Here is a 24866-nt window from a genome sequence, read left to right as displayed (position 1 = left end):
ACAGAAGGAGGTGACACACGGTGGACTCCGGGCGGGGTGCCGGCCAACAGTGGGCGACTGGCAGACGTGGACGTGCTGTGATGTTGCAGCTCCCCTGCAGCCTCACGCTGCTGGCAACCACCCCTTCTTCGTCATCACCAGCCCCATCACCACGGCCGTCACCGCCGTCACCATGGTTCCCACCGTCACACCACCACGGAAGTTCTAGGAGGTCCTTTCTCACTGGGCTCCTCCCTGCACGCTCCTTCCTTGTGGCTGGCTTACAGAAAAGAAGGCTCTACCTGGAGGGACTTGAATAATATGAAATTCATAACCTTTATTCTTGCGGCAGACATTGTTCTAGGGACTCGGGGATAAAAGACAGAGCTAAATAAAGTTCCCACACGTGGAACTGACAATCTAATGAAAAGAGACAGGCAATAATAATTAAACCGGCAACTCTGTAGTAGGTGAGAGAGAAATGAAGACTCCAGTGAAACATAAGGCAGGGAAAGGAAGCGTCTCATGGTGGGAAGATGGTCCAGGAAGAGCATGCCTGGAGGTGACCTCTGACCTGAGGACGAGAAGGACACTACAAAGTGGAAGGGGTCAGTGGGGGCGGTCAAGTTCGTCAGGCACAGAGAACAAAACTGTTACAGGCTCAAGGGCGGACCATGCCTGGCACACTGAGGAGTGACGGGGCAGCCGTCGTGTCTGATGCCAGGGGTTCAGGGGTGAGTGAGAGGGGGTGAGATCAGACAGCGCAGCGGGGGGTCAGAACAGGGTGGCTGTGGAGGTCATTGTCAAAGTTTTGCCTTTTACTCCCAGTGACTTGGAAAGTTACTGCAGGGTTTTAGAAGAAGGTGTGACGTGGTCTGACACATTTCCAGGGATTGCGTGTCGTCTGGCTCGTGCATTGAAAAGAGGCCACGGGCGGCAGATGCTTCAGCAGAGAGGTCAGTGAGACATTATTTCAAGAGTCCAATTGTTGGATTGAGCGCGGGCTGCGAACCAAAGCATCGCAGGTTCAATTCCCAGTCAGGGCACATGCCTGGGTTGCAGGTCATGGCCCCCAGCAACCGCACATTGATGTTTCTCTCTCTCTCTCTCTCTCTCTTTCTCCCTCCCTTCCCTCTCTAAAAACAAATAAATAAAATCTTTTTTTTTTAAAAAGTAGACTTTGTTTAAAAAAAATAGTCCAATCGTGAGTTGGTGGTGACTTGGACCAGTGGTAGCAAGCCGTGCAGGTCGTGAGAAGTGGGAGGTGCTGGAGATATTTGGAAGGAAAAGACAAGATTTGCTCATAGACTGCATTGGGTGGGGGGGGGGGTTGGGTGAGAGAGAGGAGTCCAGGATCGCCCCTGAGCAACTAAATGGATGGTGTTGGCACGGGCGGGGGTGAGGAAGGCTATGAGCGCAGCAGATGTGGAGAGAAAAGCAACTTAATATTCACGTTGCCTCTACAACGTAGGTGCCATGGTTACCTTAACAAACTGGGCCTCGGTGAGGTGAAGCCTGTGGTCTGGAAGCCACATAGGGTGCCGGGAGGAGCTCCAAGACATAATTCCCCTACTGCATGGGGCTACAGGATTTGAAGCTGGGGAGCTGCTGGCAGTGTGAACCAGGAGGCTGGTGGGGCAGAGGAGGGGGAGATCCTAGCTAAGCCAGACAGTCAGGAAGGCCCCCACCTCTAATACATACCCTGTCTGCAGGGCATTCAGGCTCATGCCTTGGCCCCTGGGTGGAGCGGTGGGGTGGGTCTTATCAACCTGGATCAGAGAAGAGGCAATCTGCAGTAAGAGGGGCTTCCTATTCAGGCATTCTAACTGAAGTGCGGAAAACCCAGAGGGCTGCAGGCTTCCAGAGCTCTACCTTATAATTTATGGTCCACGCAGTCCAACGGCGTTCTGAAGAGGCTTTGCACAAGCTGGGGAACCATCCGACACTCTTGAGGGTGGATGAAGAGGAAAAGGGGTGGAGGAGAATAAATCCAGAGGAAAGGAAGGGCAACTTCCTGCAAATGCGTGCTGTGCTGACTCGGAAAATGGGGCAGAAGAATGGGACCCTCCATGAAGACCCGCCGGTGCCTTCCTGTCCTAGAAGATGCACTTTCACGACTAATTACCAACCTCCTCCTCTGAGCGCAGCCAAACACCGCAGTGGAACCTCGCTTCAGAGGAAAACACTGCCTGCTTTTTCAAGCGAAACACATCAGAGCCTGTGGTCTGTGAGCCTCATATGGTGCTGGGAGCTCCGAGAACTAGGGATGAAAGAAAATCATTGAAACCTAGACACAGAAGGTCTGTGCAGCTACACTCTCCCGCAATGACTCCGTGGATTGTGTTAGCTGGCCTCTTTATTCAGTGAACCCTCTCCTGTGCCCAGTATTATACGGTGCCTCTCATTGAATCCTCACTACAACCCGGGGAAGCAGTTCTTGTAACCCCATCTCCCAGATGAAGACGCAGAGGCTCAGAGAGGTCACATTCCCCAGTCTGTCGTGACGCTGACGTTGAACCCAGGCCAGTCTATTCCAGACCCTGTGCCTTAACCACTACACTCACTGCCTCCCAGAGGGAAAGGAGGAAGGAGGGAAACTGAAAACAGTATTAGACCCCATTTCTGTCCCCTCTATCTGTCCAGGGCTCAGTAGAGTCAGAGCTGAAAAACCTCCCATTTTTATATCTGGCCTACAGTCTAAATCAACTTAAAAGCATTTACATATTTAATTATTTCTGACAAAAATCAGAGGACGAATTTGTCTAAGACACAGATTAGTAATAAGGAAGGTCTTTAGAGATGCAGAAGGGGCGACCTTGAAATCCAGAGACGAGGTTAAGTACACTTTTCAAGGTCACAGTTTGGTGGCAGAACTAAGGCTAACAAAGCCGGGCTCCTGCCTCCCAGGCCAGCACGTGGCTGGGCCCCCAGAGCCGCTCTGCCAGTTATTGCTGTCTCTTCCCTGACACGGATGACTGCATGAAGGATGATGGCTCTTTCTGTGTCCAGAGATTCTAAACACAGTCCGAACTTAGCCGAAGTTTCTTTCTTTCTTTCTTTTACTTTTATTAGTTATTTATTTTATGCTGAATTTACTCCTGGGCCATAAGCTTTTATTTCTTCAGTTTCTTCTTGGATATCTTCTTCTGTGCAACTTCCACCTCTGGTTTGGGAGCCATCTGCTCCTTCTCCATGAGGATCATCTCGATGTGGCAGGGAGAGCTCATGTAGGGGTTGATCCTTGCCGTGAGCTCTGCACTGTACTCTGTTCTGCGCTGCATTTTGGGAGCTTTGTTCACCTGGATGTGCTCAATGACCAGAGAATCCACCTCTAAACCCTTAAGTTCAGCATCACTCTCTGAGTTTTTAAGCATGTGCAGCAAAAACTCAGCACTCTTTTTGGGCCACCGACCCTGTGTCCAGCCCCACTGTTTGGCCTGGGCACACCTACCCACGCCACCATTGTATCGGCGGAATGGGACACACTGCTTCTTTAGAGTGACATCTTCCAGATACTTGGTGGCTTTTCGAATATGCATACCCTTGATGGCCTGGGCAGTTTCTCAAGTGTTCTTAAAATGAACACGAAGATTTGAACCTCTTGATTTGCATGATTTTGTGGGGTTCTCCGGGTCAAGTGAGTAGCAAACCATCGTCCAAGGTCACCTCTGGTTGCTTTCAGGAAGGGGAAGCTGAAGTTTCTAAACAAGGGTTTTCTAGCACCTTCTGACGAGTTAGTGTTCTTTTTTTTTTTTCTTTTGCCATCCTCTCCCCACCTCCCAGTCAAGGTCAGAGTTGTGTGCCCTGTTGAACCTGTGTGGGGCAGGTGATTATATTTCTAGAACTTACTGTAATTTACTCTGCCCTCCCACACTGGGACTCTTCAGCCTGGCTGACTGGCTGGTTTATACAGACCTTTGCAATCTGGGCCCACTCCACCCAGCTCGTATCTTTCTTCCCTATAGCGCAGCTCACACCCTTCCTATCAGACAGGTGTCCTGGGCTTACCCCATTTCCGGCCACAGAAATATCCTCTCTGCCCTCCTTCTATGCAAATCTATTCTTTGAGGCTTTGCTCAAGAGCATTCTGCTCAAGAAGACTTCCCCAAGTACAACCCAGTGGTTTGCTTTCCAAGTTCCCTTAACATTTATGTTCTCAACCAGCTACCTTAGCCTCAAAATGTTTCTGCACTTTTCCAAATGTAATGCAGGCCCCTTGAGGGTAGGCACACATGTGTGTATTCATTCACTGTAGATTTTTTTAAACGCTCACCTAAGGACATACTCACAGATTTTAGAAAGGGGCAAGGGAGGGAGGGAGACGGGAGAGAAACATTGATCAGTTGCTTCTCCCGTAACCTAAGCATGTGTCCTGACCAGGAGGTGAACCAGCGACCTTCTGGCTTACAGGGCGGTGCTCCAACCACCTGAGCCACATTGATCAGGGCTCATTCACTACAGATTCTAAAAAGCACCTTACAAGGTGAGACACAAAGAAATATAAGCAATGGTTGCTTCCTGTCCCCAAGGAGGGGGGACTCTAATAGTTTGCAGACGTCTGTCTGGCACATAGCGGGACCTGAACAAAGGTTTGCAAACAGAACATACACATATGTTCAATCATTTGCTGTTTCTAAGTCCCATGAGAGGTACCAGGTGGTGTGATAGGGAAGGCATCATGAAAGAGGTAGCATTAGAACTAGGCCTTAAGGATAGGGAATGTTTTTTAAAACCAGAATGGGGAGAACAGGCAGAAGGATCCGTGTTCCTTAACAGCACATTGCTAGGCATACCCAGAGCCAGGCACACACCAGGTACCAGGTTCAGGAGGAAAGCAGTGGAGTGGAGTCTGGTCCCTGCCCCAGCACCAACTAGACTTAGTGAGAGGGAGCGAGTTGCTTCATTTCCACAGGGCCACGTTTCCTTCCTACTCTGAAGCGACTAAAAGGCACAGGCTCTGGGAGAAGCCGCTGAAGGTGACCTTGAGCCAGTCATTTGGGGTGGCTGGTTCAGCCTCAGTTTCCTTCCGTTAAAATGGGTAAAATAATTCCTACCTTGGGAAGTTTTTTGAGGTTTTAAGAACACGTGTAAGTTGCTAAGCACAACTGACATTATTGTATTTCCTTCTACCAAAGTAGGTGCGACAACCCTCTCTGCCTCCCTGTCAGTGCTCCGAGGCTGGTCCCTAGTAGGGGCCCTGGACAGACTGGGGGGGACGTGGGGAGGGGGTGCAAAGACAAAACGCAGTCGGCAGGGCTTCAGAGAAAAAGACAACAGCGTTGACAGTGGGCTGACTGGCTGAGGGGACGCTCAGTACGTGTGTTTCCCCGAAGACTTCACATAGTCCAAGAATCTTTGCTCACTGTCCCAATCATGCCCTTCGGGGTTGACCGGGTTTTATACAGACAGCCCTTTCGGCCTCCGCCTTCAAACCCAGGGGAAGAGACAAGGCCCAGACCCGTGGCGGGCTTGGAGGATGGCACGCAGTGGGGGGCGGGGATGCCCCAACTTCCAGCGGGAAGGAATGGGGGGGGTCTGTTCCTGCCCCCTTACTCCCACTCCCGGTCCGGGCAGGGCTCCTGGGGCTCCCTCCTTCACTTCCTCTTCGCTCACGGGTCGAGAAGGAAGGGGGGTTCGCGCTTGGCCCACTGCAAGGCTCTCCTCTGTCCCATCCGCCAGGCCACCCCCACCTCGGCCGCCTACCCGAGGCCCCTGTGGCCCCCGCCCAGTCGCCAGTCTCCGACCCGGTCCAACCAGTCCTTCTCCCTCTCCCTTTGACCACCTAGGCTGCCCGCCCCCGGGCTCCGCAGACCCCGCCCGGCCGCCCTTCCTCCCTCCGTCACTTCTCCCGCGGGCCCCCCCTCCCCCGCTCCGCGGTCCCGGTTTGGCCACCCCTCACCCCTCGGCCCCGTAGACCCCGCTCGGTCACGCCCCCACCCCCAGGCCGCGCCCACCTCCACCTCCGTTTCCATCACCACCCCGGCCCCCGTAGACCCAGACCCGCCCCTTCTCGCCCCCGTAGATCCCGCGGGGCCACCCCTTCCCGGCCCTGCCTCCGTGGGGTCGTGGCGCAGGGGGAGGGGCCGCCCCCGCCCCCGCGTGCGTGGCAGGCGCTCCCCGCTCCGCGCTCCCGGCCTCCCTTCCCGGGGGGTGGGGTCGGCGCCGCGGCGGCGAAGCCAGCCCCCTCCCCCTTCCTCCCTCGCCCGGCCTCCTTCCCCGCCGCCCGCCCGCCCGCTCGCTCTCTCTCGGCCGCTCCGACGCCAGCCGCGCCGCGTGCCGCTCGCCCAGCCCCGGGGGAACCCGAGGAAGTGTCCCGGGCCGCGCGTCTCCGCTCGCTCGCCTCGCAGCCCGCGGCCTCCGCCGCCGCGCCCGCCATGCCCTCGGCCAAACAAAGGGGCTCCAAGGGCGGCCACGGAGCCGCGAGCCCCTCGGAGAAGGGCGCCCACCCGTCGGGCGGCGCGGATGACGTGGCGAAGAAGCCGCCGGCGCCCCAGCAGCCGCCGCACCCGCCGCCCGCGCCGCACCCGCCGCAGCACCCGCCGCAGCATCCGCAGAACCAGGCGCACGGCAAGGGCGGCCACCGCGGCGGCAAGTCCTCCTCCTCCTCCGCTGCCGCCGCCTCGTCCTCGGCGTCCTGCTCGCGCAGGCTCGGCCGGGTGCTCAACTTTCTCTTCTACCTCGCCTTGGTGGCGGCGGCCGCCTTCTCCGGGTGGTGTGTGCACCACGTCCTGGAGGAGGTCCAGCAGGTCCGGCGCAGCCACCAGGACTTCTCCCGGCAGCGGGAGGAGCTGGGGCAGGGCTTGCAGGGCGTCGAGCAGAAGGTGGGTACCCCCGGCCCCCGTACCTACAGCCACGTCCTTGCCCAGCACCCCCATCCGGCTCCCGAGTCCCCAGGCTGTCCCCAGACCCTCTTTGTAATGGCTGCGGAGGGATCGGCCTCGAGGGATGGACCGCCGCGAGGGTGGGCCGAGGGCCTGTCACAGGGCACTAGCGGTGACCTGTAAGGAAGCCGGAGGCTTTGGGGAGCCCATTCTTTCTGGGTTAGGGACCGTTGAATGGGCAGAGTTCTCTGGAAAGGAGGTTGGAAGCCAGCGCATCCCTGGAAGCCTCTGGCAAGGCCGCAGGTACCTCAGCTCTCCCCGTGGGAGACGTCTGAGCCAGTTTTTAATAGACCCGGAGCCTGGGGAAGGGAAATTTAGTAGTCTTGTTCATTTGCGAAATTCCAACGAAATGGTACACGTCTTCAGGCCCCCTCGTCCTTTATCGGACCAAGGTACCCATGTGGGCTTTTGGAAGCAGCACAGTACAGCTTTAGAGGAAAGGAAAGGCCAAGAATAGTAAGCCACATGGTATTCAGAAGGTTTACTCACTTATTATCTAATTCTCATAGTACCTCTGGGAGGCGGGAGGGTGGTGGCAGTTTCGACTCCCATTTTCCAGACCAGAAAACTGAGGGTTAGAGAGATTAAGTCAATGGATAAAGACCCCAGCTGGTGCGTGGCAGACTGCATGAGAATGGCTAGGCCCCCGCCCAGTTTGGGGTCCGCAGGGGCCTATGGCAGGTGTGTGGATGGACCCAACTTTCAACACAGAGCTGCTTAGCGTGCACTTGTCTGTTTTTCCACGTTTTTCCACACCGAGTGTGACTCCCTCAAATCTCATTCCTCCTCCTCCGTCCTCCACTTAATGTCATTGCTCAATGAAAGCTGGGTTGCCTCACGAAACAAAAAATCCCGCCACCACTCAGGAGCCCGAAACTGCTGCCTCCTTTTCCCAGCATGCTTGTCTGTCTTGCCAGGTCCCTTTCCACTTTTGCAGAGTACGCAGGACTCGGCATTTGCTCTTCAGACAGGCAGAGCAACTGGGATGAGTCAGCCTGCTGGGGCTGCAGGCCGCGGGAGGTGACTTTTGAGTCAAGTAGGCAGTGGTGCTTTGCCTGTCCTGAATGTGAAATCATTCCTAAGAAAATAGACGTGCTGCTGGGGCAGGATCACTAGGCTCCCATTTTCCTCCCCGTCGTCCACCCCCTTGCTGATCAGTCATAATATTTATTGAAGTCTGATAGTCACATGGCTTTGAGTAGGCCCCGTGGATGGTAGGAAGCAGAAAAGACATAAATCATATTTGTGAAGCTTCACGTAAATGGGTTTCCATCAAGGGGAACCGGGGGAGTGTCCAGAAGGGAGAGGGTGTGGAGTTTGCCTAGGCCTCTGTCCTATCTGGGTGGTCAGTCTCAATCTTGTTGGTGATCCATAACTTGAGCGAAGGCACGAGGAACACACGGGCAGTGGACAGTCCTGAGCATGTTTGAGGGACAGCAGGTGGCTACTCTGCCTGTAACGAGCAACAGGAAGTTGTGAGGGGTGATTGAAACTGAGGCCCCAATAGGGGAGGGAGGTCATGAATCCAGATTGAAGAAATTGGGCTTTATTCTCTGAGTCCGCCCTGTCCCTCCTTTTCTTTCCTTTCTGGTTCCCACCCCTTCTCTGTCACACGGCACAACTGCACACAGATTACTTTCCTGTCTGGAGCTCAGTTTTCCTGTCTATACAGGGGAGGGTCCCATCTAGATTTTTAAGCATCTCCCTGGCAATAAAAGTATTGAACGAGTGATCACTATGGAAGATAGTGACCCTCCTTTTAATTTAGCATTGTAATCAAGCTCTTATTTAATGCATCGTATTTATGGTTCGCTCATGTCTTTCACAACAGCCCCAAGGGACAGCAAGTACAGCTGACCCTGGAACAACGTGGGTTTGAGCTGCATGGGCCCACTTATATGTGGGTTTTTTCCAATATCTGTCTATAGCACTGTAATGTATTTTCCTTATGATTTTCTTAATAGCGCTTTATTTTCTCTAGCTTATTTATTGTAATAATGTAGTATATAATATGTACATATATCATGCACAGTGCGTGTTAGTTGACTACGTTATCGGTAAAGCTTCCAGTTGACAGGCTATCAGTAGTTAGGTTTTGGGGAGTCAAAAGGTGTATGTGGATTTTTGACTGTGGGGGCGGGGGGTTGGCACCACTAACTCCTGCCTTGTTCGGGGGCCAGCTGTGCTGTTGTTCCCCCTTTTGCGGATGCGAAAAGTGAGGCACAAAGAGGCTAGGTAACTTTACGCAGTGACACAGCTGGTAAGTGGCTGGGCTAGGATTCAACCCACATTTATCTCCTAGGACACTTTTACTCACTCATCTGCTCGTGTTTGTCTTTCCTGTGCCTTGCCTGGTCGGTAGTAGTGCTCAGTTTATGCTCATTCCATTGGCTGGGAACTCAGAGCATGCCCAGAAGAGTATAGGATTTGCCACAGTGTGTGGTCACTTGTGTGTGCACCTCTGGGTAGACAGTGAATAAGTTATTTCACATGGAGGAGTGAGTAGTGGCGGGTCCTCTGACAACCTAAGCTTGAACCCTTTTTAAACTTGCTAGAAGGCTTGGTTGGGGCTGGAGTTTGGTTCTCAGCAGGGACATATGTTTACAGTGTTATCCATAATTAGTATTCACTGTTATTCACAGTACCATATCTACAGTGTTGTTCATAGTTAGTATTCACATATTAACTCCAGGCATTCTGTTAAGTGTTTCCCAGCCATCCACTGAGGCAGATACCCTTTATGAGTTCACAGCTGGGCCATCTGAGCCTGGAGTTACTCGTTTGGGGTCACACACAGACCCTATGTGGCGGAGTTAAAGGTCCCAGGTTGCCCTGGTGGATCCAGGGTGGACTGAAGTGATTGTAGGAGTCAGCCCAGGCCTAGAGGGGGCCATTTAATGAGGTTGCTTGTGATTTGTTGAAGAGTGAGTTCACTGATAATATTTCTTTGTTTTTCCATTTTGCCCTGGACCAGGAGCTAGGGCTTTGGGTTTAGGGACCATCTCCGATGCTCTTAGTGCACTTGGAACGTGCCTCTGCCTGAGCATATGTCACACAGAGGTTAAAGCCCAGGTTCTGCATTCGCACGTGCTGGGACTCCCTCCAGTGCTGGGCTCTGCCACCTCTCCGTCTCCTCGCTTGTGAAATGGAGATCAGTGGGAGCCGCCAGGGAGATGATTAGGAGGATGTCGTGAGACGATGCCTCTTTAATTCCACAGCTGTCAGACTGCCATTCAGCTCTGTTTCTGACGGTTCTGAGTGATGGCTGTTCTGTACCTTCGTTGTAATTCTGATGTGGTTGTGTGAGGAGGTGAGTGGTGTGCTCATGCCGCCATCTTGACTGAAAGTCAGGATGTCGTTGAAGTCCTTGGCATAACTGTTGTGCACAGTGAGTGCTCTGTTGAGTGACAGTCACCGCCGCCCCCTTCCCCAGGTCATGAGCCCCTTGAGGGCAGATGTCCGGTCTTAGCCGTTGCTTTATCTCTGACATGTTGCCCAGCACCCGCCACTTAGTGGCATCCTGCATATATTGGGGGAACACATGCACCCGTTGCATGTTAGTTATAAGAAGGGCCTTGCATGTGAAAATGAGCAACCAACAGCATCAGTAAAGGGACACTGTGTTCTTTTTGTAGCATGGGGATGTGGTTGGTTTGGTTTCATCCGTAATTTCTGATCTAGTCCCTTTCCCAGCCATTCGTAAAAAGCCAGCCCAGGATGTAGGTGATAGTCAGGGATCAGAGAGGAAATGGACCAGCTCAGTCTGAATTCGACTTTGCTGTGTTAATTCATTTATTCTTTGATTCATTCACTGGTGAATGCCTGCCATGTTGCAGGTACTGCACTCACCTGCTCACCTCTATACTGAGAGCAGGCAAGTACCGGGATTACATAGCCTACTTTCAGAGGTGAGCTCTCGCCAGTGTTCCGTATTACTCAGGTTATATTTGGTTGGGCAGGGAAATTGTCTAATATCCTAGAGTCCCTGAGAACCGTAGTCTAATTTGTCTTAAAAGCACAGGCTGGTGTGGAAGCCAGAAGGGACTTCGGAAACCTGTTTGTTAATAGACAAGGAGCTTGGGACTTGGGAAGCGAGTGTGACCGCTGTGTGCTCACGGCGCTGGTTCTTGGTGGGGCTGGAACTCGAGCCCGGGGGTCCCATTGCCGTGCCTGGAGTGTGTTCCCTTTGGCAATGGACTGGGCATGGTCTAGGAATCCCCAGACTTCTGAGCTGCTTTAGAAGAAAGATAAAACAGTAATGAAGATGACCGTTACCATTTACTGATCATTCACTAGGTGTTAGGCACGATGTAAGCACTTGACGTAGATCAGCTCACTTCATCCTCACAAGACAGTCCTGAGTCAGGGACCTTGGTTCCCGTCCTGCGGCCGAGGAAACCAGGGCACAGACGGGTTCAGTAACTTGCCCATGAGCGTGTGGCTGGGAGTGCCCAGGCTGGGCTATGGACGGAGGCAGTCTGCTTCTGGATGAATCCCAATTTCAGCAATTATCCCTTTTCTCTAGTTGCATCTGATCACCACCCCTTCCCACCCCTGTTACAGTGGTCTGGATCAGAAGCACTCTGCTCCACTGCTGGGCCCCCACCTGGCTCCTCCCGTTCTCCAGCGTTGGTCAGTTTTGGGAAAAGGCCCAGGTCTTCCGAGCGGCCACAGCATGGGCGAAGGGGCTGGCCTGTCCTTACCCGGAGGATTCGGCGGGCAGCAGCGGGTGGAGGGCTTCGGACACTGTTGGAGTTTGGTTCCGGGCCTTCTGAAGGGCCCCAGCTGCCCTGACGCACCTGGCGGGTAGTGAACTAGGAGCTATTGGGTTGGCCAAAAAGTCCGTTACGTTTTTTTCTGTAAAATAAAAAACACAGTTTTCATTTTCACCAACAACTTGATTTAGGTATTTTGAGTATGTTGGTTATCTTCCACCATTGGCCTCTTGTGGGTAGAGGCCAGGGGCACTGCTAAACATCTTCCAATGCACAAGACAGCCCCATAGCAAAGAATTATCTGGCCAAAATGTCAGTTGTACTAAGAAACGTCACAAACTGCTTTTGATACATTCTGTCAGTCACAGCACCTTCTCCATACACTGCACTATCATTTTTATTTATTTATGTTTTAGAGAGGGAAGGGAGGGCGAAGGAGAAAGAGAGAGAGAGAGAAACATCAATGTGCGGTTGCTGGGGGCCGTGGCCTGCAACCCAGGCACGTGCCCTGACTGGGAATCGAACCTGTGATGCTTTGGTTCGCAGCCTGCGCTCAGTCCACTGAGCTATACCAGCCAGGGCCTGCACTATCATTTTTTGGGTTTCAGTTGCATTTTACCTTCCTTGAAATAATAAAGCACACTACACTGAAAATGTTGCATATTTTCTTCCATCTTCAACATAAAAATGGCTGCACAAAAATTCATCAATTTTGATAATTTTTAAAAGGTGCACAGCTGATAAGACAGCTGTCACAACACAGTCTAACAAAATTGTTTTAAATGAAGTTAAAGACAACTAAGCACTACTAGAGCCATTGTATGGAAAAAATGAAATGGATTTTTGGTCAACTCAGTAATTTTAAAATTAATCTCTGACACATCTGGTCACCCAGACTATTTTAGGATTTATTTCTAAGAAACAAAAGTTTGTTTCCTCTTCTTTGTTTTTATTTTTTTTTTCACAAAGCGTATATTATCAAAATTAACAATTCTTTTTTTAAATTTATTTTTTATTTAGAGAGAGAAGGAGAAAGGGAGGGAAAGAGAAACATCGATTTGTTGTTCTGCTTATTTATGCATTCACTGGTTAACAGTAATTCTTGACTGTCTTCTAATATCCAGTCCATAATAAGATCTCCCTGATTCTCTCAAAAATATGTCTCTTTCACAATTGTTTTTTTTTGGATCAGGACCCATTTAACTCCACACATTACATTTGATTGATGAATCTTAAATTTCTTTCAATCTGTAATAGTCTCTTGTCTTTCTCCTTTTCTCTTTCTAAAGGTTTTATTTATTTATTTTTTTTAGAGAGAAGAAGGGAAGGAGAAAGGGAGAGAAATATCAGTGTGTGGTTGCCTCTTGTATACCCCTACTGGGGACCTGGCCTGCAGCCCAGGCATGTGCCCTGACTGGGAATCAAACCTGCAACCCATTGGTTTGCAGGCCGGCGCTCAGTCCACTGAGCCACACCAGCCAGGGCTCTCTGTTCCTTTTAAAATGCCATTTACTGGTTGAAGATCCTGGTCACTTGTCCTGTAGAACTTTCCACCTTGTGGGTTTAGCTGATTGTATTGTCCTGGCATGTTTCTCTCTGGTATGTTTTCTGTGAACTGGCGATTAGAGCTAAAGACTTGATAGGTTCACTTCTTTCCCCCCGTGTGTGTGTGTGCACGTGTGTGTGTGTGTGTGTACGTGCAAGAAAGCGTTCTAGGTGGCCCTGTGTGCCACATTAGGATAAAGCCGAGGCCATTACTCATCATCTGTCAGCTCCTCAGTGCGTTGAACCAGCTCCTTGGGGTAGTTCCAGGGTCAGACCTTGTTTAGGGTAGAATGTATTTACAATGAATGTGTGATGGCCAACAGGATCATAAGGTACTCACTAAGCCCGGGCGTGCTGAGGGATCGTCTGGTCCACCGCCCTCATTTTGCAGGTGAGGACAGTGACTTTTCAGTGACTTCGCTGCACAGCTACGAGCAGTGAGCAGAGACCCGAGTCCTTGTCTCTGGCCTCTCAGCCTAGTGTCTCCATGTGCTTCAGCTTGTTTCCCTGTGAAAACGCGTGAGGCTCCTTCACTTGCAAAAGCTAGAAATGTAGCTCAAAGTATCCTTAGGGGGGTGGGGAGAGCGTACTGGCTCAAACTACCCGAGAGTTGAAGAGGAGGTATCTCCAGGTGTAGCTGTATCCAGGGATTCCAGTCGTGTCTTCAGACCTTGATCTTATCATCTTGTTTCTCGGTTCTGCTTCCCTCTGTGCTGGCTTGATTCCTCGACCTGCGTTCTCCCCTGCTAGTCTGCGTAGCTCAGCTCCAGGCTGTCCTCCGTCTGCAGCTGGCAGCCCCCTGTAGGAGGAGAGGTTTTCTTTCCAACCAGACTTAACGGGAGTTCTGGCGTTGACTTGGCCTGCTCTGGGCCATATACCCACCCCCGGGCTCCACTTTTGGCGAGCGAGGTGAATCGAGTGCTGGTTGGTCAGGCCTGGGTTACAAACCGTCCCTGGAGCACTTGGAGGAGGCCCTCAGGTTGGTCCCCCAAACCGCAGGGATCGTGTGTGTGAGGGCGGCTGTCTACAGGAAAGTTGTAGAGCCATTCTAGAAGAGGAGGGACCTGGAAGCCGGTTGGACAAAAAGAAAAATATCCATAGTTGTGTTGCCAACCCTCTCAGCTCTTCTTAGTTAACATCTGGGCTTTGGTTGCAGGTGCAGTCTCTGCAAGCCACACTGGGGACTTTTGAGTCCGTCCTGAGAAGCTCCCAACATAAACAGGAGCTCACGGAGAAAGTCGTGAAGCAAGGGGAGAGTGAGATCAACCGCATCAGCGAGGTTCTGCAGAAGCTCCAGAACGAGATCCTCAAGGACCTGTCGGACGGGATCCACGTGGTGAAGGACGCCCGGGAGCGGGACTTCACGTCCCTGGAGAACACGGTGGAGGAGCGGCTGACGGAGCTCACCAAGTCCATCAACGACAACATCGCCATCTTCACCGATGTCCAGAAGCGGAGCCAGAAGGAAATAAACGACGTGAAGGCGAAGGTCGCCTCCCTGGAAGACCCCGAGGGCTACAGGCAGGACTTGAAAGCCTTGAAGGAAGCTGTGAAGGAAATGCAAGCCTCCGTGAAGTCCAAGGAAAAGGACCTGGAGGCCCTGAGGAGCATCCTGCAGGCCATGGAGTCCGACGTCTACACCGAGGTCAAGGAGCTGGTGAGCCTCAAGCAGGAGCAGCAGAAGTTCAAGGAGGCGGCCGACTCGGAGCGCCTCACGTTGCAGGCCCTCACGGAGCGGGTGGCCCAGTCCGAGGAGTCGGCTGCTCGCCTCCCGGAGGAGATCAGGAGACTGGAGGAGGAGCTGCGCCAGCTGAAGGCCCAGGCCCTCGGGCCGGAAGAAGACAGGGTTCTCAAAAACTCCGATGCCCTGGAGGCGCTCCAGAGACAGAGCGAGGGCGTGGACTCTCGGCTGCACACGGTGGAGGACGGGGTCCGGGCCGTGCAGACCGCCTCCGCGAGGCACGGCGAGAGCCTGGAGGCCCTGCTGGCCAAGAGCGAGGAGTGCGAGCAGCGCCTGGCCGCCCTGCAGGAGCGCCTGGACGGCCTGGGCCCCTCGGCCGAGGAGGCGGACAAGGGTGGCCTGGCCAGCACCGTGAGGAGCCTGGGGGAGGCCCAGCTCGCGCTCTACGGCGACGTGGAGGAGCTGAAGAGAAGCCTGGGCGAGCTCCCTAGCACGGTGGACACGCTGCAGAAGGTTCAAGAGCAGGTCCACGCGCTGCTGGGCCAGGACCAAGCCCAGGCGGCCCGCTCGCCTCCTCAGGACCTCCTGGACAGACTTGCCTCCCTCGATCACCTCAAATCCTCCGTCAGCCAAGTGGAGTCGGACTTGAAGATGCTCAGGACTGCCGTGGACAGTTTGGTGGCCTACTCAGTGAAAATAGAAACCAACGAGAACAACCTGGAATCCGCCAAGGGTTTGCTCGATGACCTGAGAAGCGACCTGGATAGGTTGTTTGTGCAAGTTGAAAAAATTCATGAAAAAGTCTAAGTGGATTGTGTTTTCAGGGTGCGGATTGAAAGTCCAATTTCTCATGACCAAAAAAAAAAAAAGAAAAAGAAAAAGAAAAAAAAGTGTTGTTTTTCTCCCGTGCGCCTCCCCCTCCCCCCCTCCACATTCTTGTCCCCTCTTAAAGAGCAGAGGGCAACACTTGGAGCACTGCAGCGTTTTCTGTTCCTGAGCCCGGTTAATTTATTTACAATGATTACCACACACCACTGGTTTCTCAAGTGCTCTGCTTCTGCTTCCGGTGGGTTTCCTGGAGGCCCAGCCCCTGGGGATCGGAGGTGCCTGTTCGCAGGGATGTCTCTAGTGTCCGAGAAGAAGGGTAGTGGTTCATCCAGGGATTAACAGAAGCAGATTAACCTCCAAAAGGCCTGGCTGGCTGGCAGATGTCAAGTGCAAAAAAAAAAAAAAAAAAAATGGGGGGAGGAGGCATTATTTTTCTTCCTAATTGTCTTTAAGGGAAAATTAATTTTACTTTTTCTATACTTCCGGCCGAAGTCTTCAGGGGGCGTCATTCACGTTTTGTCTTCCACTTTAAACTGGTTAAAACAGCGTCAGTGCCAGCTCTGAGCAGGGAGGGGGCAGCCCCTCGGTGGCCAGTGGAGAGAAGCAGCTGCTTGACCGTGGTGGCCTCCCATGGCGTGGGTGCCTCCTTCCTTTCCCGAATCGTATCTCACGATCTCAAAGGTAACTATGCAAAGAATCCAGACGGTTCTGAATGTGAAGGCACAACACCCCCCAGAGTCCCCTGTGGCTGACCCGTGTCACCTCTTGGTAGGGTCCCCGAATGAGGCGTACGTTTATAATGTACGTTTATAAATCCCTGAAGGGTGGGGAGTCCTTGGATTCTTCCAGGAAGTGTGTTTTGGGGGCTGTTCATGGGGCTTTCCCCCTGGGGGACGGAGGCCACGTCTTTTTATTTTGCCACGGCGCCCGTGCAGAGGCCCGCGGTCAGAGCGGGCCCCGGCTGTCGGCGAGGAGCGTGTGCGTGTTCTGTAGATTGCTGTTTCCCTTCCCCTTCGAGCTGAAGTGTTCTTCAGTGGCTGTCTTGCCTTTCAAAAAAAGGAAAAAAAAGAAAAAAGAAAAAGATTTAAAAAAAGGTTTGTTTAGTTTACTGTGAAATGAACTGTATGGCTTATTTACAGTATTTTTAATTCTTAATAAACACTTGAGCTTTGTTACAACTTTTCCAGAGTGGTTCCTTTCCGAGAATTTAGTAATTGTGTGTTATTTTATTAATGTGCAGTATTGAGGATTAGAAAGGCAGGTACGTTTTCGATTTTCAGACCCTGTTTTTTCAATTCCGAAACTAAGATGGCCTCACTCAGGCCTGGGCACATACCTTTGATTGACTACTAGCAGGTTTGCCTATAGGTCATCGCTAGACTCCAACTCTTGTTCGAAGAGGGTCTCAACCCCAACGACCTATGTGGACTGACCTTCTGAAGCTTTAGCCCTGCCTGGGCCCGCGCTCTGGGTGTGGGAGCAAGTGCATGTAGGAAGGGCTGGCACTGGAGTTTTAGAGGCGCCGGAGCGGACTCGGATGTGCCGCCAGGTTTGAGAGCCTCTGTCTCAGAGCATCTGAGCGGCCTTCAGGCTGCTGCAGCCCTGGGTACAGTTGCTTCCCACTGCGCCCTCCCTACTGGCTGGTAAAGGGATGGTGATCGAGCACCTGTGTGCCAGTGTTGTGCTAGGCACTTCATAGACCTCTGTGTGTTCTTCCTCATATTCTGGGAGGTAAGCGTTACTATTTTTCATTTTACAGAGGGGCAGGGAGCTGGGAAGGTTTGTGCAAGATCATTAGCTAGGATGTGGACATGGTAGGGCTGAGGTTTGAACCCAGTGTCTGTTTAAAAAAACAAAATCATTTTTAGAGAGGAGAAGGGAGAAAGAGGGAGAGAAACATCGATGTGTGGTTTCCTCTGGCCCACCCCCTACTGGGTACCTGACCCATAGCCCAGGTATGTGCTTTAGACTGGGAATCAAACCGGCGACCCTTTGGTTTACAGGCTTGGTGCTCAATCCACTGAGCCACACCAGCCAGGGCTGAACCCAGCGTCTCTAAACAGCATCCTTCAGCTTCTAACACCGCCAGTGCAGGAACCCTTCTCTCCCCACTAGGTGGTAGAGGGGGGCAGGAGCTGAGTGCACGGGTAGCTTCATGCCCTCCTTTCTGGCCAGGGGGCTCCTCATCTCTGAACCTCCTCTGTCAATCATTCTGGGTCCCTGAGGCAGCATCCCTGAGGTGTCCCCACCCTGAGCGTGGTGTTTGTTTTCCCCAAAGCAGTTCAAGAATCAGGATGGGCCCTTTGTAGGCATTGGAGATCATTTGTATTTTTGTTCTGAAGTCTAAGCGTTGGTGTATACAGTACAAGAACTAGTTTCGCCCTTGTTTGGAGAGGGGGTTGAGCAACACAAAAAGCATGGAGAAAGTAAAACTCATTTCTTTTTCAGGGTGGTTGTTTGCATCAGGCACATTCTTGCTCTTCCATCATTTCTGCCGTTTCTAATCTCAGACTGGAGGGAGAGTTAGTAGATTCTTATTTAATAGAGCAGAATACACCTACAAGGATCAGACATACATTCAAGTGGTGAAAATAAAAGGGCTGCAATATGGACTCATGTTCCTGATGGTGGGGCAGTTGGAGCTTGATCCAGCCCCAAGTGGTGGTCACAACTCGCTCCTGTTCACGGGTCTGCTCACTCAGCGGGCATTTGTGGAGCCCGTAGCTGTCTGTCAATGCATCTGAGACGCACGTGACAGGCTCCTTGTCCCCCAGTGTCCCCGAATTCCAGTGGGGGTGCCTGTTGTGGAAACGGGTGGATGTCATAAGGAATTACAGGTGCTACAGACAGGTGTGATCGGGCACAGGAGGAAGTGGCCGGTTCTGCTGGGGTTGGGCTGGGGGTGGGCAGAACGGGTTTGCAGAGGCCTGTGGGAAGTCCCTTGGAGTGCTTCCAGGAGTGATGGAGACTTCGGGAAGGGAACACGCACAGCATGTTGAAGGTGTTGATTAAATTGCAGAGGACCCAGCACCATGATCAGAGGCTGCCGTGGCCTTTTCCCAGGTGAGATGATCCGGACACTCGGGAGTGTACTGCCCTGCCCCTTCCTGTGTGTGTGAGCTCGGAGAAGAGCGGGAGGAGGAGGACGATGCTGGTGACGGTACCTCACGGGGTGGCTGTGGGGTTGGAATGAGGTCCTGGGTGCGGAGGGTTGAGCTTGGCCCAACACCTGGCACATAGTGAGCACTCGAGGCCTTGTTCCTGCACAGCCTGCCAGAAGTTACAAGGCTGAAGTACTCAGTGCTGCCTGGTATACATAGCTGTAGCCCTGAGCCCCCTGGGCGCCTGCCTCCCTGGGGACCACTAGACCTCCTCACAGTCCAGCAACGTAGAGATGAACTGACACCCCAGCACAGCAAGGCCCCCGGGCCCCTGCTCCGGCCCGGTGGCCAGCATTGATTCTAACGGGTGGGCGCCCATGCTTTGCCAGTGGTTAAATAGTTTGAAATCGCCCTGTGTGTTCCTCAAAGCTTGTCTCTGCTCTACGGGTCTATTTTTTTTCCCAGTAACATCTGGACACACACACACACACACACACACACCTCACCAGATGTCCCACGGGGCTCTGAACCAAAGCCATGGTTTCCCCCCAGAGTCAGCAAAACCACTGCCCCCGCACTGCTTGAGCCGTTAGCTCAGGGGTCAGCCCCCGTCTCTCTGCCTCTGCGTCTTCCTGCCTCTCCACAGCCAGGCGCCCACCTCTCGCAGCCTTCCCTCCGCTCCATTGCTCCATTGTGAGATGATGCCTGTGTTCCTCCAGCAGCCCCCTCGCTGCACCCCCCGCCTGTTGATTGAGGACGGAAATGTGGTTTGTGCACTCAGTATTCACTCAGTAATGCTCAGAAAGCACTGCCCTTTGCCGGACACAGAGGAGGTGAATGAGCACAGGACAGACACGGTTCCTGTCCTCCGGACGCCGTCCGGCTAGGGGGAGGCCAGCAGTGAATACGGTCTGAATGTACAAACTGGAGCGTGTGTCTCGAGGGGCAGGAACAGCCCGCAGTTGGCTTCCCTGTCTCTAGCCCGGCTCCCATTCAGAGAATTCCCTGCAGGTGACCAGCACGGTCTTCCTCAAAAGAGATCTGCCAATGTCCCTTCCCTGTTAAATCCTGCAGCGTCTCCCTTTGGCTTCGGGAGAAAACCCCAGCTCTGTGGTGTGGCCGAGAAGGAACTTTGGGCCGCTCTCTCTCCCTGCCGCCCGGCTTCCTCTTCCACGGACTCTGCCCGGAGCTGCGCTGAGCACCTGAACCATCCCTCGTGTGCTTCTCGCTCGGTCACCAGGTGCCTTTGCGCATCCCTCTTCCTCCCGCTAGAGTCCCCCTGCCTTCCCATCCGTACCGGAGCCACAGGCTGAACGTGGGAGCTCTTCCTGTGCACTCCCCCGCTCCAGGCTTCTCGCTGTCTTCCCACCGGATGGTGCAGTCCGTGGCTGTGTCTTCTTTCTCTGTGTCCAGAGATCACACTATACCTGACTCACATCACTGACGATGGAGGTAACTAACATTTGCTGAGCACTTACTAGGTGCCAACCCCTGTCCCGAGGGTTTTGCAAGGATGAACTCCTTCCAATTGTTACAGTAGTGAAGGTACTAGTATTCATCCCCATTTTACAGATGGAGAAACTGAGGTGCAGAGCGGTTAAACAACTTGTTCCAAGGGCTTGCTAGTCCCGGAGAAGGACGTGGCAGAGCCAGATTTAGAACCCAGTTTTCTAAGTTAAAAAGACCCGTGCTCTGAATTAGTCTAAACTGGTTTCTTTTCTCCACTTTAGAACTCCTCACACTCTGGGGATTTACTTCTTACCAAAGTATAACTCCTGTGCTCTAAGGCACGCGCGTCTGAAGTACTCAGCCGATGAATTGCCTGCCACACACGCCACGCCACGCCGCGTACGAACCGCCAGGTGAAGACGTTCCCCGCTCCCAGCCCTCCGGAGGCTCCCGCGCCCCTCAGGCAAGAGCTCCGCAGGTCACCACTCTTCCGACCACGGTCACCACGGGCTACTTCTGCCCAATCAGGGGCGTCAGACTCATTTTCACCAGGGGCCCCGTCGGCCTCACCGTTGCCTTCAAAGGGCCGAATGTAATGTTAGGACTGTATAAATGTCACTCCTCCTTAATTGTTAAGCGAGAGCTTGGCACTGCTGCTGGGTAGAAACAAGGTGCTGGGCGGGATAAAAAAAAAAAGGTGGAGAGCAGTATTCGGCCCGCGGGCCTTGTGTTTGCCACCTGTGCAATAGATGGAACCGCAGCATGTAAGACCTGTAGTCCTTTAAGAGAAACAACAGCCTGGCTGGTGTGGCTCAGTGGATTGAGTGCTGGCCTGCGAACCAAAGGGTCGCTGGTTTGATTCCCAGTCGGGGCACATGCCTGGGTTGTGGGCCAGGTCTCCAGTATGGGGCATGCAGGAGGCAACCACACACTGATGTTTCTCTCCCTTCTCTCTCTTAAAATGAATAAATAAAATCTTAAAAAAAGGAAAGAAAACCTATTCACATCCCATAATACCCATCCTATTGAAAGGTATAACCGTTCTTAGTGTATTCACAGAAGCCTGGACACATTTCCAGCTTGATAACTCTTGCCCTGTCACACATAAAGAAGATGTGGCACCCAGGTGTTCAGTAAGCAGCAGCTGTTTGAGTCCATAGGAACTTTTGAGCTGGACAGTGCATTTTGGGGTGTCTGTCTTGCTGAGAGGCAGGAGAGTGAGCTGTGGCAGAAAGGTTCTTTCTCCTGCCTGTGGGGCTGGGTCCACACTGGATGGAGGTAAAAGCCACAGAGGTGGGGGCTTGACTGCCCTTTCCCATCCTCAGGCTACGTTTGGGCAAGGGGTTGATTCCACTGCAGCTGTTGGTCATGAACTGGGCCCTGAGCTGCGTCCACTTTGGGGGATGGGATGAAGGATGAGGTCTCCTTTGTGTGGAGATTCCCAGCTGAACAAGACACAGGACGCCATAGTCATGGTATAGGGGTGCATATAATGGGGAGTGGCGGGGTCCGGGACCTTTGTTGCTGTTGCCTTTCCAGCATCCAGTCCCCTCTTGCGGGTTAACAACTTTATCTTTCTTTAGAGAACCACCCTGTCCCCACGCTCAATCCTTTTGGCTCTGATGAGACTGACTGGGATGAGCACATGACCCAGGTTTGGCCAAATGAGAAACCCCATTCTCCTGGATAATTGAGTGTCCCAGTCTGGTCCATTGACTGCTGCTGGGCCTTTTCAGAAGCCAGAAGGGTATGAGCCCAGAGCCTCTAGGGGCCATTACTGAGGGACAGACCACCAAGAACGGAGCCAGCAGAGAAGAAAGCAGAGTTAAGAGATGGCATGGGTCAGGCTCCAATGGCATAGTATGAGCACCTGGATCCAGCTGTGCCTGAATCCCCAGAAGCCATGTTCTTTACCACACAGAATCTCACACCACTGTACCACCTTCTTTTTAAAAAATATATATTTTATTGAGACTTCCGGCAAGATGGAGGAATAGGTGGACGCACCGTACCTCCTCGTACAACCAAGATTAGAAAACCAATAATTTACAACAATAATTTACTATCAGAATAACACCCAGATCTGGCAGAGGATTTATCTGAATGGAAGTCAGGCAGCCAAGAAGTTGAAGTAGACGTGTTCATCTGGACTGGTAGGAGAAGACGAGCCGGGCGGGCGCGGGGCTGGCTCCGGTCGGCGGCGCGCGGAGGTCGGGGGAAGGTTTGGCGCGAAATCGGCGCAAAAGCCATCCGGCGCGCAAGAAGGCAGCGGTGATCCCTGAGTACGCGAGCTGCGGCTGGCAGACCCAGAGGGGCAGCGATTGTGGACCAGGGCAGAACTCGCGGCCCGGAAGCCCAGACAAGGGTCTGAGTCCAGGGGAACGGAATTACCGCCATTGTTTTCTCCCGCCCCGCCCCCACATATAACGTCACAATCTAGCGACTGGGGTGCCCAGCCCTGGTGAGCACCTAAGGCTCCGCCCCCGACCGTAACAAGAGCAACCAGACCGGAAAAAAAAAAAAAAAGAGAGATAGGGGAAAAAAAAAACCCCCATGTTTTCAACAGAGCAGATCAGTCCCCCAGGACTCATCCTTTTGAGCAACCAAGAATTAGCCAATCTATCAGATGCGCAGTTCAAAACACTGGTGATCACAAAGCTCACAGAACTGGTGGATTTTGGACAAAATCTAGATGAAAGAATGCAGATTACCATAAAACAGATGCAGGAAGACACGCGGAGGAGAGCCAATAGTGAAAGGAAGGAATTTGAGTCTCAAAACAATACAGTGGATCAGAAGGAAGATAGAATCAACCAAGCAGGAAAGCATGATGAAATAAGAATTCAAAAAATTGAGGAAAAGATTAAGAGCATCCAAGACACCTTTAAACGTTCCAATATCCGAATTATAGGGGTACCAGAATCAGAAGGGGAAAAGCAACAGATTGAGCACGTATTTGAACAAATAATAAAGGAGAACTTCCCCAATCTGGCAAAGGGAACAGTCTTCCAAGAAATCCAAGAAGCTCAGAGAGCCCCAAAGAAGTTGGACCCAAGGAGGACCACACCAAGGCACATCATCATTACATTAGCCAAGGTAAAAACGAAGGAGAGAATCCTAGAAGCAGCAAGAGGTAAGGGGACAGTCACCTACAAAGGAGTTCCCATCAGACTGTCAGCCGATTTCTCCAAAGAGACCTTACAGGCAAGAAGGGGCTGGAAAGAAATATTCCAAGTCATGAAAGACAAGGACCTACATCCCAGATTGCTCTATCCAGCAAAGCTCTCATTTAGAATGGAGGGGCAGATAAAGTGCTTCTCAGATAAGGTCAAGTTAAAGGAGTTCATCATCACCAAGCCCTTATTTTATGAAATGCTAAAGGGACTTATCTAAGAAAAGAAGATAAAGAAAAGACATGTATAGTAAAAGGACAGCAAACTCACAAATATCAACAACCACACCTAAAGCAAAACCAAAAGAAACTAAGTAAACAATTAGAACAGGAACAGAACCACAGAAATAGAGGGCACATGGAGGGTTAGCAGCAGGGGGGTGGGAGGAGGAGAGAGGGGGAAAAGGTATAGAGAATAAGTAGCATAGAATGTAGGTTGAAAATAGATAGGGGGAGGGCAAGAATAATACGGGAAATGTAGAAACTAAAGAACTCATAAGTAAGACACATGGACATGAACTAAAGGGGGAAATGTGGGTGGGAGGGGGTACAGGGGGGAGGGGAGAGAAGGGGGGAAATGGGACACGTCCCCTTCACTCCCCTCCACTCTGCACACGCCCTCCCACCCACATTCCCCCCTTTAGTTCATGTCCATGTGTCATAAGTTCTTTAGCTTCTACATTTCTCTTACTATTCTTGCCCTCCCCCTGTCTATTTTCTACCTACCATCTATGCTACTTATTGTCTGTACCTTTTCCCCCTCTCTCCTCCTCCCACTCCCCTGTTGCTAACCCTCCATGTGATCTCCATTTCTGTGGTTCTGTTCTTGTTCTAGTTGCTTGCTTGTTTTTTTTTTTTTTTTTTTTTTTTTTTTTTTAGGTGTGGTTGTTAATAATTGTGAGTTTACTGTCATTTTACTGTCCATGTTTTTTATCTTCTTTTTCTTAGATAAGTCCCTTTAACATTTCATAAAATAAGGGTTTGGTGATGATGAACTCCTTTAACTTGACCTTATCTGAGAAGCACTTTATCTGCCCTTCCATTCTAAATGATAGCTTTGCTGGACAGAGCAATCTTGGATGTAGGTCCTTGCCTTTCATGACTTGGAATATTTCTTTCCAGCCCCTTCTTGCCTGTAAGGTCCCTTTTGAGAAATCAGCTGATAGTCTGATGGGAACTCCTTTGTAGGTTACTGTCTCCTTATCTCTTGCTGCTTCTAGGATTCTCTCCTTCATTTTTACCTTGGCTAATGTAATTATGATGTGCCTTGGTGTGGTCCTCCTTGGGTCCAACTTCTTTGGGGCTCTATGAGCTTCCTGGACTTCCTAGAAGTCTATTTCCTTTGCCAGATTGGGGAAGTTCTCCTTTCTTATTTGTTCAAATAACTTTTCCACTTGTTGCCCTTCCTCTTCTCCTTCTGGTACCCCCATAATTCGGATGTTGGAACGTTTAAAGGTGTCCTGTAGGTTCCTAAGCCTCTCTTCATTTTTTGAATTCTTGTTTCTTCATTCTTTT

General features: G+C 51.9%; 1 protein-coding gene and 1 pseudogene across 1 annotated transcript; one reads left to right on the top strand and one right to left on the bottom strand.

Annotated features, from left to right (window-relative positions):
• Nucleotides 1-3063: 3063 nt before the first annotated feature.
• On the bottom strand, nt 3064-3646 carry LOC114513401 (annotated as a pseudogene).
• Nucleotides 3647-6025: 2379 nt separating this feature from the next.
• On the top strand, nt 6026-16807 carry CKAP4 (cytoskeleton associated protein 4). The gene is made up of 2 exons (XM_028533346.2): nt 6026-6800; nt 14277-16807. Exons 1-2 carry the CDS (start codon nt 6354-6356, stop codon nt 15606-15608), a joined length of 1779 nt encoding a protein of 592 aa, XP_028389147.1. The 5' UTR covers nt 6026-6353; the 3' UTR covers nt 15609-16807.
• Nucleotides 16808-24866: the final 8059 nt, after the last annotated feature.

This window comes from Phyllostomus discolor, chromosome 2 (assembly GCF_004126475.2).
Source record: "Phyllostomus discolor isolate MPI-MPIP mPhyDis1 chromosome 2, mPhyDis1.pri.v3, whole genome shotgun sequence".
Lineage (NCBI taxonomy): Eukaryota > Metazoa > Chordata > Mammalia > Chiroptera > Phyllostomidae > Phyllostomus > Phyllostomus discolor.
The sequence above is the reverse complement of the archived record's forward strand: the minus strand, read 5'-3'. Positions and strand labels throughout refer to the sequence as shown.

Excerpts from the sequence above, each read along its gene's own strand:
- CKAP4 (XM_028533346.2), top strand. The coding sequence starts at position 6,354 with ATGCCCTCGGCCAAACAAAGGGGCTCCAAGGGCGGCCACGGAGCCGCG. Across the intron at positions 6,801-14,276 it reads TGCAGGGCGTCGAGCAGAAG|GTGCAGTCTCTGCAAGCCAC; the intron begins GTGGGTACCCCC and ends CTTTGGTTGCAG.